Genomic DNA, 12,500 nt, shown 5'->3' with positions numbered 1-12,500 from the left:
CGCAGGTGTGTTGTGAGTTGTAGGCGTTTTAAATGGACACAGGAGAGAGAGAGAGAGAGAGAGAGAGAGAGAGAGAGAGAGAGAGAGAGAGAGAGAGAGAGAGAGAGAGAGAGAGAGAGAGAGAGAGAGAGAGACGATAAGGTGAAGGAAGAGAGACGGAAAAGAAGAAAAAAAGAACAGTGTTAATTAGAGATGAAGGAGTTGAGGAAAGAGAGAAAGGAAGAAGGAAGGAAGGCAGCAAGAAAGAAAGAAAGGAAGGAAGGATGGATGGAAGGGAGAGAATGTCTGGCGCAAATTACTGTGAATGAAAAGATTAAAAAGAAAGGAAGAATAGAAATAATGAAAGAGTTTTTGTGAGAGGAGGACATAGTGAGGAAAATGTGTGTGTGAGAGAGAGAGAGAGAGAGAGAGAGAGAGAGAGAGAGAGAGAGAGAGAGAGAGAGAGAGAGAGAGAGAGAGAGAGAGAGAGAGAGAGAGAAGACAATGTAGGACGGGACACACACACACACACACACACACACACACACACACACACACACACACACACACACACACACACACACACACACACACACACACACACACACACACACACCAAATGAGAACAAGATCGAACGAGTAACAAAATAAAGATTGTTATAGAAATCAGTCCTTTGTGTCTGTGTGTGTGTGTGTGTGTGTGTGTGTGTGTCCAGATAATTAATTTCCTCGTCTCACCTGTACCACTTGTTCCTGGCGCCCTCTCGTGGGGAAAAAATGTTCTGAGGACTGTTCAACTTTTTATTGTTCGTAAACTTTTTAAAACTTTCGGTATAGATGTTTCCTGTGAGGTCTCTCTCTCTCTCTCTCTCTCTCTCTCTCTCTCTCTCTCTCTCTCTCTCTCTCTCTCTCTCTCTCTCTCTCTCTCTCTCTCCAACCAGATTAACGTTTTGCCTGCGGGTCTTTTTAACATTTAACAAAGCTCAAGTGAAAATAAGCAAACATATTATATACTTTTTGATTCGTGTGTGTGTGTGTGTGTGTGTGTGTGTGTGTGTGTGTGTGTGTGTGTGTAGGGAAGGAAGCGAGGGATGAAGGAAGAACAGGTTTATGGAATTACTAGTCACGTGATATTGCGTTTTCCTTCTCTTCTCTCCTTCCCTCCACCCATCCCTACCTACTTCCCTCCCTCCATTTTCATCCCTTCTCTTATCGCTCTGTTCCCTTCTGTTTCATCCCTTCCTGTTTTTTTTTTTTTCGTCTGTGCTTCTTCCTGCTCGTTCTTATTATCGTCTTCCTCCTTCTTTTCGTTTTTCTCCTTCTGCTCCTCCTCCTAATCAGCCAAGAAAGATAACCACATATTAATAGATCATAGTAGTAGTATTAGTAGTGGTAGTAACAGCTGTAGTAGTAGTGATAATAGCATTCGTGATAATAATAATAATAATAATAATAATAATAATGATAATAATAATAATAATAGCGATGATAATAATAATAATGATAATCGACGTGCGGGCAGAAGAAGCTGATGCAAAAATTCGACATTCCCTCACGTTTTCATGTTTCTTTGTAAGCATTGTGCTTTCTCTCTCTCTCTCTCTCTCTCTCTCTCTCTCTCTCTCTCTCTCTCTCTCTCTCTCTCTCTCTCTCTCTCCCAGTCATTAAACTCAACGAAAAAATGGTCAGAAGTAATTCAAACTCCCAGCAATACAGTGAGTCTCCTAAGCACAGCAGTGTTTCCCACCCCCCTACACACACACACACACACACACACACACACACACACACACACACACACACACACACACACACACACACACACACACACACACACACACACACACACACATACACACACAGCACAGCACAGCACAGCGCAACATGGGGCAGCGCTGCTCAGCTATGCAAGGATGTCATTTTATTCTGGCAAAACTGCGGTGCATTTTTTAGCTGGTGGATAAGTGGAAGGACGGGCCGCCACACACACACACACACACACACACACACACACACACACACACACACACACACACACACACACACACACACACACACACACACACACACACACACACACACAGGGGCTCCTTTTTATGGTGTCTGTGGTGAAATGGTGGTACGTGCAGTCCTCTTAGTCTACCATAGTTCAGTGCAGCCCAGTTTAGTCTGATTCAGCCCTGCCCAGCCCAGACCAGGGTTCGTATTTCTTAGGACTTTTATAAGAACGATTTTCAAAGACCGCAGAGATAATCTAATCGAGTTCCTATGGGTGATTCTTGTATTGATGATGCAGAATCCTTGTTCAGTAACACCGGAATCTTGAAAATATCTCGTTTTTGAAAATCCCAGTGAATTCCATTAGAGTCTATTGCAAATTGGCGAGATAAGATACTGATAGGTCAAAAATATTATATAGTCGAGTTTTTCTGGGTACTTTTCCTATTGTTTATGCAGAATTCTTGTTCAACCAACTTTGGAATCTTGAAAACATTTCATTTGAAAGCCCCAGTAACTTTTACTTAAACATATTTCAAGTTGGCGAGAATCCTTGTTCAACTAAAGCTGGAGTCTTGAAAATGCCTCATTTGATAGCTCCAGTAACTTCCACTTCAGTGTATTTGAAGTTGGCGAGACAGGACTAGTACTGAGATATTTGAGAATGTAATCCTTGTCTAGTCTAGCTCAGTCCAGCCCAGCATTACTTTACGTACGAACAAAGAGTTAAGTTAGATAGGTAAGTCTATAGTGTATTGTGTTTCCCAACCCAAAATAGTGTAACTCAGCGACACGCGGTGAAAGGAAAGAAAAGTTTAACTGAAAAAGAAAGAAAGAAAGAAAGAAATGGTTTGGATCAGGTCACAAAACAAAATGAAAAAAAAAAAAGAAACGAAGCAAAAACAGGAAAAAAAAGAATGTTTAGAACAACTCACTAGAAAACGGAACGGAAACGAAAAAAAGAGTAAAGCTGTAACCAGATTAAAAAAAACACAGGAAGAGTGGTTAAAAAAAAAGAAAGAGAAAGTATATCTATGACGAAACCTTAAAACGAGGTAAAAATTTAACTTTGAAAACAAAAAGAAAATGTAAATTGAAGATAAAAGTAAAAAAAGATGAATAACGGAAAAGGAAAGCACAAAAGGAATAATTAGTCAGATTTAAAAATAAGTAATAAAAATGTTGAACCAAATAGCAAGGAAAACGAAAAAAAAAAGAAAAACTCAAACAAATGGAAAAGCTAAACAAATAAAGAAAGAAAGAAAAAAGAAACAAACAAAATACCAAAGAAAACCGAAAACTGAAAAGAGAGAAAATCGTCAAACTGAACCGGAAAAAAAGAAAAAAAAAACTCGAATGAAAAAAAAAACAAAAACAACAACCACAAGACAAATGAGAGCAGAGGCGAACTCAGTATAACATAAATTTATATTCTGAACTTGATTTTATCTCCTCTAGGCGTACTTAACATGTGCTACAAACATTTACACTTGTTTGGAGAGTGATATTCCTGTACTTTTTTGTTGTAGTAGTAGAAGTAGTAGTAGCAATAGTAGTAGTAGTAGTTGTTTTTGTTGTTGTTGTTGTTGTTGTTGTTGTTGTTGTTGTTGTTGTTGTTATCATCGTCTGTAGTAGTAGTAGTAGTAGTAGTAACAGGAGTAACAACAGTAAGTGGCTAGAGAGAGAGAGAGAGAGAGAGAGAGAGAGAGAGAGAGAGAGAGAGAGAGAGAGAGAGAGAGAGAGAGAGAGAGAGAGAGAGAGAGAGAGAGAGAGAGTTGCCGTGATTCTTTTGTTATTGTTACTATTATTGTTGTTGTTGTTGTTGTTGTTGTTGTTGTTGTTGTTGTTGTTGTTGTTGTTGTTGTTGTTGTTGTTGTTGTTGTTGCTGCTGCTGTCGTTGTTGTTGTTGTTGTTGTTGTTGTTGTTTTTGTTGTTGTTGTTGTTGATGGTACTACTACTACTACTACTACTACTACTACTACTACTACTACTACTACTACTACTACTACTACTACTATCATTATCACTGTCATTATTATTGTCATTATCAGTACCATCATCATCATCATCATCATCATCATCATCATCATCATCATCATCATCATCATCACCATCACTTCCATATCAATAATAATATTTCCTGCTTTTCACCTTAAAAAAAAAATAAAAATAAATAAATAAATAAATAAATAAATAAATAAATAAAAAATGACTGCGTTAATAAGATAATGATGGTGTGGGATTTTACGTGAGGTGTCAAAACATCGCCTTAATTCGTGTTTTTTTCTCCTCCGCAGGTGAGATGCGCACACCAAGAGAGAGCCGAGCGAGGCGAGCAGGTGTGTGTGTGTGTGTGTGTGTGTGTGTGTGTGTGTGTGTGTGTGTGTGTGTGTGTGTGTGTGTGTCCGTCCATTGTTATTTGCTGCTGCAGGAAGAGTGACTGACGTTGCCTTCTCCTCCTCCTCCTCCTCCTCCTCCTCCTCCTCCTCCTCCTCCTCCTCCTCCTCCTCCTCCTCCTCCTCCTCCTCCTCCTCTTCCCCTGCATTGACGTAGGCTAGCTGTTTTCCTATTTCTTCAGTCCTCTGTCTGTCTATCTATCTATCCATCTATCTATCTGTCTATCTATCATCTATCTATCTATCTATCTATCTATCTATTTATATCTTTCTATTTATCTGTGTTGCGTGTATTTCTCTCTCTCTCTCTCTCTCTCTCTCTCTCTCTCTCTCTCTCTCTCTCTCTCTCTCTCTCTCTCTCTCTCTCTCTCTCTCTCTCTCTCTCTCTCTCTCTCTCTCTCTCTCTCTCTCTCGTGCCGACTCAGACGGAAAGAAAAAAAAATTCGAACGAAACAGCTTATGTTACTCCACTCCTGTGTGTGTGTGTGTGTGTGTGTGTGTGTGTGTGTGTGTGTGTGTGTGTGTGTGTGTGTGTGTGTGTGTGTGTGAGAGAGAGAGAGAGAGAGAGAGAGAGAGAGAGAGAGAGAGAGAGAGAGAGAGAGAGAGAGGTAAGCTGAAAGGAAAGAAGTATGAACACACACACACACACACACACACACACACACACACACACACACACACACACACACACACACACACACACACACACACACACACACACACACTACATAGAAAAGAGATTGTAAATCGAAACTTTTCATTATTGTTCTCAAAATGTGTGTGCGTGTTAATGTGTGTGTGTGTGTGTGTGTGAGAGAGAGAGAGAGAGAGAGAGAGAGAGAGAGAGAGAGAGAGAGAGAGAGAGAGAGAGAGAGAGAGAGAGAAAGCAATACCAATTTTCTACTCCTCCACTTTAAAAATGAACCCCCTCCCTCCCTCCCTCTCTCCCTCCCTTCCACCCTCCCTCCCTCCCTCCCTCCCTCCCTCCCTCCCTCCCACACCAAGCTGAAGAAAACGGAATACGGGAAATATTACAGAAGAAAAACGGAAGAAATAGCTTGTCTTCTCTTCCAATTGGTCGTCTTGAAACGTCCTCGTGCTCAGTGGAGTGGCGTGGAGTGGAGTGGTGTGGAGGAGTGGAGTGAGGCTTGGTAGAGGGAGGACGGTTAGGGTTGTGGAGGACGATGGAAAGGTGGGTACGGGGGATCTTTCATCAATACTGTCCTGTGTTTGTTTAGATTTTTTTTTCTTTATTTCTCTCAGTAATAGTAAAGGTGAACTAGTTTACTTATGTTTTGTTTTTGTCGTCTTTTCAAATTATCTTTCGTTCAGCCTTTTTTTTTTCTTACCTCTTTTTCCTCTCTCGTTTACTTTTTTGTTTTGTTTTTTGTTTTATCCTTCCCTCTCTCCTACTGTTTTAATTCCTTCCTCCCCTTCCTCCTGTCTATAATTTCCTTCCTTATTTTCTTTCTTCCTTCCTCCCTTTCTTTTATGTTCCTTTGTGTTCTCATCTTCCTCTTCTGCTTCCACCACCTCCTCCTCCTCCTCCTCCTCTTCATGGTATCCCTTCCATCCCCTCTCTCCTTTCTCTCTTCCCAAGGTATCAGTGTTCTGTTGCGTAAAGGATAATTCTCTCTCTCTCTCTCTCTCTCTCTCTCTCTCTCTCTCTCTCTCTCTCTCTCTCTCTCTCTCTCTCTCATCGATCCTTCCCTTACCCCCTCCTTTCTCTCCTTTTCTCTTTCTGTATCTCTCACATTTCTTTCTTTTTTTTTTTTCATCGTGTTTCGAGAAAGAAAAAAAAGTGAAGAAGAAGCAAATAATCTTGAGCAATAATTTCTCTTGGTTTCCTGTCATTATTATTTTTCTTTCTCTAAATTTCAAGTTGAATTCGTTTGTAATTGAAATGAATGGGTCGAGGGAGAGAGAGAGAGAGAGAGAGAGAGAGAGAGAGAGAGAGAGAGAGAGAGAGAGAGAGAGAGAGAGAGAGAGAGAGAGAATGATTGACAGTTTATGGAGGAATCAGGGAGACGAATGATTGACTTGACGGTGTGACTGATTGACTGACTGACTGACTGACTGACTGACTGACTGACTGACTGACTGACTGACTGACTGATTCACTCACTGAACTGAATTTACTCACACATACCGAATCGGATTTTTTTTTTATGCTCTCTCTCTCTCTCTCTCTCTCTCTCTCTCTCTCTCTCTCTCTCTCTCTCTCTCTCTCTCTCTCTCTCTCTCTCTCTCTCTCTCTCTCTCTCTCTCTCTCGTGTGTGTGTGTGTGTGTCTCGTTTAATCAGTTTTAGTATAATTAATTTTGAGGCTTTTTTCGTTCAGTTTATTTTGTTAAGTAATCTAGATGGCAAATAATCTAGAGAAGTCTGTATATCTGTCAATCTGTCTGTCTAATTAACTATTTAACTTGACAAACTATCTGTCGGTCTGTATGTATGTGTCTCCCTGTCCAGTGTCTTCATTATTTGTACGTCTCTATCTACCTTTCTATTTGTTTGCTTGTCTGTCTATCAGTCTAACAGTCTATTTTTATATCTATCGATTTCTCTATCTAACTAACCATATCCATCCATCGAGAGAGAGAGAGAGAGAGAGAGAGAGCCTATAAGTGACAGGAAGACTGGCACAGTGTTCTCTCTCCTGCCATGAAATATTTACAAGTTATCAAGGGGAAAAAAAATAGAAATAAAAAAATTGAAAAAGAAAAAATAAATAAAATTTGTATTACACTTAGGAGAAATGTTCGTGTGTGTGTGTGTGTGTGTGTGTGTGTGTGTGTGTGTGTGTGTGTGTGTGTGTGTGTGTGTGTGTGTGTGTGAAATTGAAATACGTAAATGTAAATAAATAGATAAAAATAAAAAAAAGAAAGAAGAAGATTGAGAATAAACTGGAGGAAGAAGAAAAGAAGGGACGAGAAGGAAGAGGAAGAGGAGGAGAAATAAGATGATGGCGATTACGACAATTGAGAGAAAAAAAAAGATGAAAAATTGGTATGGAGGAAAATAGTAGAGAAATTAATACGACGAAACGCTGGAGGAGGAAGAGAGGAGGAGGAGGAGAAGGAAGAAAAGAGGGAAGAGGATGGGGAGGAGGAGGAGGAGGATTAGTCAAGCCCAGTAATCTGAACCTTCTGTAGCTTCATCGATTTATGCCACGACTTGTTTCCTTGAGTGACCGTGTGTGTGTGTGTGTGTGTGTGTGTGTGTGTGTGTGTGTGTGTGTGTGTGTGTGTGTGTGTGTGTGTGTGTGTGTGTGAGTGACCGTGTGTATTGGAGGGGGAGACAGGTACTCTTTTCTCTCTCTCTCTCTCTCTCTCTCTCTCTCTCTCTCTCTCTCTCTCTCTCTCTCTCTCTCTCTCTCTCTCTCTCTCTCTCTCTCTCTCTCTCTCTCTCTCTCTCTCTCTCTCTCTCTCTCTCTACTCGCTCTTCCCTCCCTTTTCTTCCTCTTCGTCATCCTTCTCTCTCTCTTGCCCTCCCTCCTTAAATTATACACCGTTCCAAACACACACACACACACACACACACACACACACACACACACACACACACACACACACACACACACACACACACACACACACGGCAAAGATAATTTAGTATGACAAAAAGACGTATAATTTTCTTCTATCTCATCTCGTCTTCTTTCATTCTCTTCCCTCCCTTCCTTCCCATTCCCTCCCTTCTTCCTTTCTCGTGTCCCTTACTCTCCCTTCCCCCAACCCCCTTTCCTAACCTCAATGGTCTTGCTCTACGTGATGCATGCAAAGAGAGGGAGGGAGGGAGGGAAGGAGGGAGAGAGAGAAAAAGGGAAGGAATGTAGAAGGAAAAGCGTGGAAAAGGAAAGGAGGATGAGGATGAGGAGAAAGAAGATTTGGTGGTTAGAGAGAGAGAGAGAGAGAGAGAGAGAGAGAGAGAGAGAGAGAGAGAGAGAGAGATTAGAAAGAAGGAAAGTGCTTGATTAGAGGCAGAGACAGAAGTCAAAGAGAAGGAATGAGGGAGAGGAGGGTGTCATGTAAGGAAGGAGGAGGAGGAGGAGGAGGAGGAGGAGGAGGAGGAGGAGGAGGAGGAGGAGGAGGAGGTCAAAGAGAAGGATAGCAGCTGAGTATATTGACTGCGATTACTTCTGATGTTGGATAATCCTCGGGTGTCGCTTCAGTCTGCTCCTGTCGGGTCTTCTCGGGTCCTGGCGAGTGGGGTGACGGCTGGAGCATGTGTGATGGAAGCTGTCGGGGGTAGGAGGAGGCGTGGGGTGGGGGGAGGGAAAATTGATGGGGGAAGAGGAATGGGGGAGTCTTTTCTATGTATTGGCTTGGCGGAGCGTGGACTTGTGTGTGTGTGTGTGTGTGTTTTTGTTTTTGTTGTTGTTGATGATGATGTTCTGCGCTACTTCCTTTCCGTGCAAGTCCATCTTAAGTCCTTCTCTCCATTGGGTACTAAAGCATTTAAGAACAAGTGACCCGAGACTGAAAAAAGAAAAAAAAAACAGCAATTTCATCCGGTACCCGTCAGAATCAGTGTAGACGAGTTACAAAATCACTTCAGAACGCTAACCAAGAACTTAGACGCCCCGGAACGGACCTGGCGCGGGGATCGTGCCTTGAGTCCTTGGCGGATCGTGGCGGCGGCGGCGGCGGCGGCGGTGAGGCTGCGGTGCGTCACGGTGCGGGGCGAGGCAGGCGAGGCAGGTGTGTGCGGCCGCCAGGTGGGAGTGTGGTGGCGAGGAGGGGAGGCAGCAATCCCCCTAAGTGTGGTGCAGCAGCTGGGGTGTGGGGAAGGGCGAGGGTTTGAGGGAGAGCTTGGGGTGTGGGGAAGGGAGAGTGGGCGAGGGGATGGTGGCGGGCAGGGGCGGGGCGGGACGGGTCGCGTGCGTGGAGTCATCTTGCGTTGCGTGCAGACCTAACGACTCACCGCTGCTGCTGCTGCTGCTGCTGCTGCTGCTGTCAAGGGTGGTGAGGCTGGGGCGGGCGGGCGTGGCGGCGCACACACACACACACACACACACACACACACACACACACACACACACACACACACACACACACACACACACACACACGACCACGCCCCCTGCATCACTCCCCGGCGCCCCCTCCCCTTTACCTACCCACACCCCCTGCATGTTGAGCCCCGGAAACACGCCCCCCTCACCCCATTAACTAAGCTTTTGTCTTGGTGCAAATGTTCTGCCTCTCTTCCTCATTTTACCCTGACAGGCGGGTGAGAGCTAATGGGGTGATGAGGTCAGGGTAGTTTTGGTGGTGTGGGGCAAGACAAGGTTGGTTTGAAATAGATTGGGTGTGATTAGATTAAAGGCAAAATTAGCGCAAATTCAGTAAGGAAAGGTAAGATAAGGGTAGGTTAATTAAGACAAGGCAAGGTTAGCTTAGATTAGATTAGGTCAGGTTGGGTTAAATTAGGTTAAGTTGGGTAAAGTAAAAGTAAGATTAGGTCAGGTTGGGTATAGGCAAGGAAAGGTTAGGTTAGGTCACTGGAGGAAACATCGGACATAAATAGCTCTTTGATGTGGTGGTGGTGGTGGTGGTGGCGGCGGCGGCGGACGAGTGAGGAGTGACCTCGCGACACAACTAGTGCAGAACTGAACGGTGCGCGTGTGTGAGCGTGAGCGCGCGTGAGTGTGCGTGCGTGCGTGTCACGTCTCGAGCAAGTACTGTGGTGTCGCAGACAAGCCTCTCTCTCTCTCTCTCTCTCTCTCTCTCTCTCTCTCTCTCTCTCTCTCTCTCTCTCTCTCTCTCTCTCTCACCAGGAACTCGTATAAGAAATTCATGCAGAATGTAGATAGTGACCAGAGAGAGAGAGAGAGAGAGAGAGAGAGAGAGAGAGAGAGAGAGAGAGAGAGAGAGAGAGAGAGAGTAGCGGTGGTGGCTTCATCTTCCGCCATTCTTTTTAGTGAAAGTGTAGCAACGTGATGCAAGAAAAAACACGCAGAAGAACAAACCAATAACTAAAAGTGCACGTGATCTGCTACCGAGGAAAAAGAAGACTCTCTCTCTCTCTCTCTCTCTCTCTCTCTCTCTCTCTCTCTCTCTCTCTCTCTCTCTCTCTCTCTCTCTCTCAACGTTATTTTTCTTGTCAGGAAATGTTTAAAAAAATCCTTCCGCAGTTTTTTCTTCTTGTCAGTAAATATTTAAAAAAGTCCACTGCATGAGATGACTGACCTTTCTAACTCCAAGCCGCGGCGGTGGGAAGTCCGTCCATTCACCCTCGTCTCTCCTGCTGGTGGTGGTGGAGGCGGAAGGGAATTGAGAAGGGAAGGGAAAGGAAGGGAAAAGGGGAAAAAAATTATGAGATGAAGTTTATTAAAGATCCTGTAAAACTTTGAACTCTGGCTCCCCTCCCTTTTTTTATTTTTTATTTCTTGTTCCGTTATTGTTGATTTGTCTCGTGTGTGTGTGTGTGTGTGTGTGTGTGTGTGTGTGTGTGTGTGTGTGTGTGTGTGTGTGTGTGTGTGTGTGTGTGTGTGTGTTCCTCCTTTCTCCATTTATCTCTATACCGCCTCTGACTCCTTGTTTCCTCCTTCTTGATCTCTGTCTGTCCATCCCTCCTATAAATAAATAAATAAATAAAAAGATAAATAAACAAAAATATCTGCCGGGTCTCCCCTCTCAAGGAAAAAGGAACATTTCCTAAACGGAGACGTCTCAACACTTTTCAAAATAGTCAAATTCAACAACTCAGTCTATATATATTGTACATACAGTTACGGTCATAGGTGTAATAACATTCACCAATCACTTCTCTTACGCCTTACCTACTCGAATGATGACCACAACACCACTACAACTATACGATGATTTTCTCCTCCCTCCCTCCCTGTCCCGCGTCCGCTTTCCGCTTTTCCTCACCGCGTGTCCTCATCCACAGGAGCTGGGGTCGGTGTCCTCGCGCGTGGCCGGCAGCTCCTCCACGCTCACGCAGGGGCCTCGCGAGGAGATCACGCTCTTCCCGCCAGCAGGCCTCTCCCTCTCCACCACGCAGGTAAGCATTGAATGGTTCGTATTCAGAAACGCTTTGCTCTCTCACCAGGACTACTTTCCAATGCCATAGAAATTATTAGTCGGGTCCTCACGAGTGATTCTCCTGTTAATAATGTAGAAATATTGTGATTCTCCTGTTAATAATGTAGAAATATTGGTAATCTGTCAGTGTAACCATAAAAACACCTTTAAGAACCCGTGTAACTTTCAAATAGAGCCTTTTGAAAGTGGTGGAGGTGCGGCACAGGTGTTTCAGGAGAGGCACCACTGTACTGCAACTATTAGGAACAGGAATGTCTGTTTGTATGATCTTGTCGATGATTCTTGTGTTGTGTAATGATGTATTTATGTATTGTAGGGTTCTCTCTCTCTCTCTCTCTCTCTCTCTCTCTCTCTCTCTCTCTCTCTCTCTCTCTCTCTCTCTCTGTGTGTGTGTGTGTGTGTGTGTGTGTGTGTGTGTGTATCAGCAGGAAAGACTAGTCAAAGGCACAAAAAATGAGAGAGAGAGAGAGAGAGAGAGAGAGAGAGAGAGAGAGAGAGAGAGAGAGAGAGAGAGAGAGAGAGAGAGAGAGAGAGAGAGAAAGCGTATACAAAATTGTACTCTTTGATTTATGTATTTTTCAATCAGTTTAGTTTCTGATGAGAGTTGGCACGCCGCGTCGCATGAGCGGCTAACAAGGGCTGGTTGTGTGGAGAAGGGGGGAAGAAAAACAAAGGTGTCGATAATGAGGGATAGTGTGTGTGTGTGTGTGTGTGTCAGGAAGGTGTGTTTGGAACGTTTACCTGTGACTGGGGGTATTATTATTATTATCATTATTATTATTGTTGTTGTTGTTGTTGTTGTTGTTGTTGTTGTTGTTGTTGTTGTTGTTGTTGTTATTATTATTACACTTTGAGGGGCAAATAGAATAAGTGACAAAATTTCTCTCTCTCTCTCTCTCTCTCTCTCTCTCTCTCTCTCTCTCTCTCTCTCTCTCTCTCTCTCTCTCTCTCTCTCTCTCTCTCTCTCTCTCTCACACACACACACACACACACACACACACACACATCAGCAAGACCTTCCCTCCACGTTCATGTTGATGGCCATTAGCTGCCCGGAGCAGCGGCGAGGAGCG

The 12,500-nt window shown here is 43.6% G+C and overlaps 1 protein-coding gene across 10 annotated transcripts in view; it reads left to right on the top strand.

The window, feature by feature from the left end:
• Positions 1-12,500, top strand: part of LOC135105620 (uncharacterized) — a 118,549-nt gene that overhangs the window by 84,149 nt on the left and 21,900 nt on the right. For 6 of the 10 annotated variants that reach the window (XM_064013956.1, XM_064013998.1, XM_064013964.1 and 3 more), the window contains 2 exons: positions 4,275-4,316; positions 11,273-11,386. In XM_064013956.1, the coding sequence (XP_063870026.1) occupies positions 4,275-4,316; positions 11,273-11,386 (156 nt within the window). The remainder of the gene's footprint in view (positions 1-4,274; positions 4,317-11,272; positions 11,387-12,500) is intronic. The other 4 variants (XM_064014020.1, XM_064014006.1, XM_064014015.1 and 1 more) reach the window with 1 other exon arrangement.

This window comes from Scylla paramamosain, chromosome 1, assembly GCF_035594125.1.
Source record: "Scylla paramamosain isolate STU-SP2022 chromosome 1, ASM3559412v1, whole genome shotgun sequence".
Lineage (NCBI taxonomy): Eukaryota > Metazoa > Arthropoda > Malacostraca > Decapoda > Portunidae > Scylla > Scylla paramamosain.
Note: the sequence above shows the minus strand (reverse complement) of the source record. Positions and strands in the feature narration are given on the sequence as shown.